Source organism: Amphibalanus amphitrite, unplaced genomic scaffold (assembly GCF_019059575.1).
Source record: "Amphibalanus amphitrite isolate SeventyFive unplaced genomic scaffold, NRLGWU_Aamphi_draft 000190F_arrow, whole genome shotgun sequence".
In the NCBI taxonomy this organism is placed as follows: Eukaryota; Metazoa; Arthropoda; class Thecostraca; order Balanomorpha; family Balanidae; genus Amphibalanus; species Amphibalanus amphitrite.
In genome coordinates this window covers 710,136-716,306 of record NW_024881685.1, presented here as the reverse complement: position 1 = coordinate 716,306, position 6,171 = coordinate 710,136, and the positions used below count along the sequence as shown (strand labels likewise).

Here is a 6,171-nt window from a genome sequence, read left to right as displayed (position 1 = left end):
CCTTTTTTGTTACGTCTTGATTCCTTTAAAAATGAAGATGTTAGCGGCGTTTGAACTTTTGCCGTTTTTGAGGCGAAAATGGCGAACATGACGGCACTAAAACGTCAATTTCTCAAAAATTTTCCGACGGATTTTGCTCAAATTTTCAGGGAACGTGTCAAATTGATGTAAGAAAAGGTACTGAAAGTTTGGCGGCGCTGCGCGCCGCCGTTTTTGAGATATCGCAAAAATTCGCGAGGGGGGGTAAAATTTACCCCCCCCCAGCCCCGCGCGGGTTAAGATAGCGAGCTGAAGTTTGGCAAGTTGATGGGCGACTTTTAGTAGGTACTTATATATATTCTGTTTTATAATAAGTATTTTTATATGTAATTATATTTTTATTGTATTTGTATTTGTATTTTATTGAAACCGTCAACAGGCACAAAACCCAATAAAAGACGGAGTTAAAAAATAAAAGCACAAATAACACTAATAATTAGGTACAGAGCTCACCGAGAACTAAGAAACGCCAATACACACTTCCTAAAAGATGATCGATTTGTAAACAGATCAGAGCTCGGCATTGTCTGGTATAAGGAGTTGGCTAGGCGCGGCAGCCGACAGAACATTCCATTTCTGATCGTTTCAACTCGAGCCACGGGGACGTGCAAAATTGGTCGTGATCGAGTAAGTCTAGCTGGGACTGCAAAAGCAAACATGCTTACGATGTCAGTCGCATCAAATCTGCCGTTAAACACACCATGTAAGAAGGTGAGATCGTGCTGTGACAGTCGACTTGTGCTGTGACAGTCGTTGAACCTTAAAGTGATTGAGCAAGTGTGCATAGTCCAATGAATCAGATGGTTTGCTAGAGTTTACAGCCAACCACATTAAAAACTTGTGCTGGACTCTGTCCAGTCGCACTATGTGCGATTTGGCGGCCCCAGACCAGATGACGCAGCCAAACTCTAGTATTGAACGCACATGCGCGTTAAAGGCCGTAATGAGGGGGCCAGGCTTGAGCCTACGACACACCGAAACACGAGATGTCTGCACTGATCGCAGGTAGATTCCCGATTCGCTCTCCCAACGATGCTGTCAATGTGGGATGCAAAGGCTAATTTTGAGTCCAGTATGACACCCAGATTACGAATCTCCGATACACGATTTAAAGTAGTGCTATGAAGTATGGCGTCGTAATTGGCTTTCTACGCAGGTAGAAAGTTACTGCTTTGCATTTTTCGGGATTTAGCTTTAGCTTCCAGATGTCAGACCACGTACAAAGGTTTTCTAGATCGGTTTGAAGGGCGACAGCATCTTCGGGAGAGCGAATACGCTTACAAAGTTTCAAGTCGTCTGCATACATGACATGTTGAAGACATATGCGACGGGATTGGGTCAGGTCAGTGACCCAAAAGTCGGGAAAATCGGGACCTGTTAGAAAGTCATTAAGTGTGGCTGCTATGGTGTTTTTTGTTGGGTGTTGATCACGAATATCATGTTAGTTTTGATCGCAAATGATGTCTTCATGCATTTAGGCCAGGTCGGGTCAGGTCAGGTCAGGCCAACCAGTAGGGATCCTGCCGGGTATTCGTAGTAGGTGTCAACCGCCTCTGACAGAGCTTCCTATCATAATAATTGAATGAGGACTTTACTCCACAAGAAATCGTTCGGGTCACGATTTCTTGTGGAGTAAAGTCCTCATTCAATTATTACATTAGCAAACTCCACATCATGTCCTTTAGTGAAGCTTCCTATCATGTTACGAAGGCGCCAAAACTACTTTGTAAATGTTAAAATGGTTGCTAACTTGAAAATTCGAATTCAGCTCTAAAAGTAGTATAGAAACGTGTAAAACTCGAAAAAGTTGATAAAGGTTATCAAAGGTCACTGACCTGACCTGACCTTCAGGTGACCATGACACCCACCCTAATGCTTGTGAGCCAACATCCATATCACATGTAGGAACGCTTGAGACCACGAAAAGACTGCAAACGTGCGGCTAATGTGAGCCGACGTACGCCGAATCGCGATTCCGGAAAACATGGTCTCGAATGGTAGGTCACAGGTCAAAGGTCATTTGGGTCAGGGTCATGAAATTTTAAGGGTAGATGTAGAATTGATTAACGCGAGGGAACTGAAAGTTTCGTCGAGATTGGGCTTGTGAACTTCTGACACTTTGATTTCGGACTTCTTCCACCTCCACCTAGCCGAACGGCCTGTGTCGCCGCGAGGCGTCCTTAAACTCACACCCTCAACCTCCACCGATCATGGAACATGTTATTCGACGATGTAGGTACAGATGTTAGGGTCAGGGTCAAGGTCGACTTAACCCGCGCCCCGTTGGGCTCTGCCGAGCAACGCGCCCTGTTTGGGGGGGGCCAATTTGCCCCCCCCCCCCTAAGATCTCGAGAACCACGCAACCTAGCGACAAGCGGCAAACGATGTTGGATAGTCCTATCAGGGAACTACCTTGCCACCCAATTTTATTGACCTAGGTCAAACCGATGACGTCACAGGTCATGTCAAAGGTCGAATTTTCACCGTTTACAGGCATTTCAAGAAATGCGTTGTAAAATCGAGTAAAATGTATTTCATTGAAAATCATCGATGGGGAAATGTTCTTCAAACACATATTTTGCTATTTGAGGTCACTGATACCAGGTCAGGTCACAGAGGTCAGGTCACTGGGGGGTCACAATATGAAAGTGTCGTGTGATACATGTTTTATGGTCTATTTTACATGACAAATGCGATTATGTGGGTCAGGCAGCCTTTGGGGCCAGCTTAGGTCACGTTTTGGTCAAGGTCAGGTCAAGGTCAGGTCAAGGTTAAATTTCGAAGTTGATATTTTTGCATAGAATGGGTATCGAATCGATGCAGCTCGTCACGGGGAGTTCAATGGTGGTCTTTGTTTTGCCCTACGTGGTCTAAAATCGCTAAAAAATGAGTTCAAAAATTTGACATCATCATTTTTGAATAGTTTTTTCACTAAAACTTGGCTTAAAAACGAGATATCGATCTGAAATTTGGTATGTATATAATAGAGCGGAGGGACTATCACAGATTTTCCAGTTTTTTCGAAATTCGGAATAATTTTGGATTTTTTTTAGTTTTTCTAGAAAAATCAATTTTTGAATTTGTTGGGGTCAAAAACCCAAAGATTTGAAAATCCGAGATATCATTTTTGTGGCGCCGCTTTTTGTCTACTAGACCATATAAAGAACTTTGAAATTGCTTGGTAATTGTAGATTTGGTGAGCGTTTCAAGATTGCATGTTTTTTGCTCATTTTTGCTCGAACATGACCTCAGTTTGACCTCAATAACTACTGACCTAAGGTGACCTAAGACTTGAAAGTTTGTGTGAAGGTGTCAAATTGATGCCCGGGAAGGTACTGAAAATTTGGCGGCGCTGCGCGCCGCCGTTTTCTTGCTATTCAGGAAAAACCACAGGGGGGGGGGGGGCAAAATGCCCCCCCCCCCAACGGGGCGAGGGTTAAGACATCTAAAAACATTGTTTTTTTAGGCATGATGAAATAACTTTTCGTAGAATTATTTGACTGCACTTTCGATAAAAACTCCCCAAGTCATGATATTTTGTAATGAGAACGTACAAACCAATTGATAAATTCACAGACACTCCAGAACAAGCGAGCGTGTTTATTCCAACACTATCACTTGAACTTACGGGAATGCTTAGCTCCAGTTCCAGATGAGCTCTATCTGGATTAGACATTAGACAATGAACTTATACCTATGCCATTTTACGAGATGACCTGACTTAACTGCTGTTACCCGATATACTTGACCTAGGAAAATTCAACATGAATGACATCGGATGACCTGTGTGACCCGGCACGCCCTCCACTGCACATCAGTAGGCACAAATCAGCCACGTCAATCTGTCTATGGCTCGAGCAACCGGCACGGTAATGTAAAGGAGCTTCCACCACGCTAGCATTAGCGTTGATATTTCGACAAAGTACTATTGACCTTGACCTAAACGTGACCTGAAATGACAGTTTCTTTGCGCGTTTGTTTCAGAATGTGAGGAATGATCTACGCAACAGAAGAAGAGAAGGCGAGCTTGTGAGGCGATCAACTAGTTGGATGGACCGAGCCGTTGCCAAGACGGTATGCCGTATGCGGCGTCCCAGTGCGCTGGCGGTGACCTCTCAGCGCCGGCGCTGCGTGCCTCTGCTGCTGGTCTGTCTGCCGCTGGGCGCAGTGCCCGTCTGGCTGTGCATGTACCACCAGCTGGCTGAGCAGCACTCCCCGGCGCCATCCGGCACAGGGGGCGGCGACGGTGCGGAGACGCTGGTGGTTCCCGTCGGTCGGCTGGTCGAGCCGTCACTGCCGACCCAGTCGTGGTTCGCCGGTGACCCGAGCTGCGCCCACCTGGTGACACAGTTCGGCCGGCCGGGCAGCCTGCCGGACGCCCGGATCGCCTCGTTTCCCCGCTCGGGCAACACGTGGGCGCGCTACCTGCTGGAGGCCGCCACCGGCCTGGTCACCTGCGGACCGACCTTTGACAGTGAGGCCACCGAGCGGCGGCCGGTGGGGGCGCTGCCGGCCGTGGCCGACGTGACCGCCTACCGGAAACGGTCGCTCTCCACGTCTGCCGAGCTGAGCGCCGCCGGTTTCATCGCCGAGCACGTGTCGCCGCTGACACGCACCTGCCTGGCCGCCAAGACGCACGTGTTCCCACCCGTCTGGCGGCGCGTGGACGGGCCCGGCGACGGGCGCACCGCCGCGGAGCAGTCGACATCGGGCTCCAGCAACGGCACGTCCGGCAACGAGACGGCCACCGGCTACCCGCTGCCGGCGATCCTGCTGGTGCGCGACCCGTTCCCAGCCATCATTGCGCTGCGACACCTGCTCAGCACCAACAGCATACGGGCGCGCGCCGGCGCCGCCAGCTTCTCGGGCGCCGAGTGGCGGCGGTTCGTAGAGCAGCAGAGCCAGTACTGGCTCGAGCTGGCCGACGAGTGGGCCGAGGGGCCGCGGCACACGCTGCTGGTGCCCTACGAGCGGCTGGTGGCCGAGCCGGCCGGCCAGCTGCGCCGCATGCTGCGCTTCCTGGGCGTGACCCCGGCGCCAGAGAGACTCCGCTGCGCGCTGAGACACAAGGAGGGCGCCTTCAGGAACACTGAGCACCCTGTGCTGCCCAGAGGGGAGGTCTATGATGCCGATTTACGCCGGATGGTTTGGTCCAGGATTCGGCTGCTAGATGACACGCTATCAAGTCGCGGCTACCGTCAGCTTCCATTAGAGCTGTATTCGTTCTACAAAAGGACTAGAAAATGATGCTCCTGCTGACTACTTTTTCTGTTGTACAGAAAAAGTCTGTTGTTGTACTTTTTCTGTATAGGTATGATAGGTACTATCATAAGTGGGATGCCGTGCAGTTGGGTCATTTATTAGAAACAATGTCAAAGGAAGCACTTCTCGACACTGGACTGGAATAGACGACTTTAAACATATTGCCAGTAAGTGATATCACCCTGTTGATAAATGCCCGTTCTTCACCAAGAATATTGAGTCTGACCAGCATTAACCCTCGCCGGACCTATTGGTTTTCTACATACCAGTAGCCGGTGGCCGCCCCCCCCCCCGGCCGAGGGGGGCGGGTACGACCCCCCTCGCCGTTTCGCAGAGATTGGCACCCGATTTTAAGGTCCTAGGTCAACCGGTGACCTCTGAGGTCAGGTCAAGTGCCCCAAGGTACGGTTCAGCTTTTGGTAAATAATTTCGCAAAAAAAGGGCCGCAGGGTCGCGATTTTGGCAGCATCGTATTCGCCTCGCTCAGGCGCGTCGAATGATATACTTTTTGTTCGGGTCCGGTTAACTTAAGGTGTTGACCTCAGATCACGGTCACCGCCCCCAGGTCACGAAGTTGGTCGAAAGAGGTCATGTCGCATATCATTCGATTTGGCAGGTCTCCTGAGTCCATTGGTGACTTTCCCGTCTCGCTAGCTCAATTTGATCGGGAGTTATTGACGAAAAACTAATATGACCTTGATGACGTCATAAATGACGTCACCCAAGGTCAACATTGCAAAAGTGACGCATCTGACCTTGCAAGAAGTGCATCAAATCACGATCCTGTGTGCTTGAGATAGTAAGAGATCGTTCCCGGCGCCAGAACGGCAGTTTTTATTTTTCCCCATTGACTTATAATGGTGAGGTCAT

At 49.4% G+C, this 6,171-nt stretch overlaps 1 protein-coding gene across 1 annotated transcript; it reads left to right on the top strand.

Annotated features, from left to right (window-relative positions):
• The first annotated feature begins 4,026 nt into the window (after positions 1–4,026).
• LOC122384457 (WSCD family member GA21586-like) lies at positions 4,027–5,506 on the top strand. Its single transcript, XM_043371849.1, has one exon. The coding sequence runs from the start codon at positions 4,090–4,092 to the stop codon at positions 5,284–5,286; it is 1,197 nt and encodes a 398-aa protein (XP_043227784.1). The 5' UTR covers positions 4,027–4,089; the 3' UTR covers positions 5,287–5,506.
• The last annotated feature ends 665 nt before the right edge of the window (positions 5,507–6,171 follow it).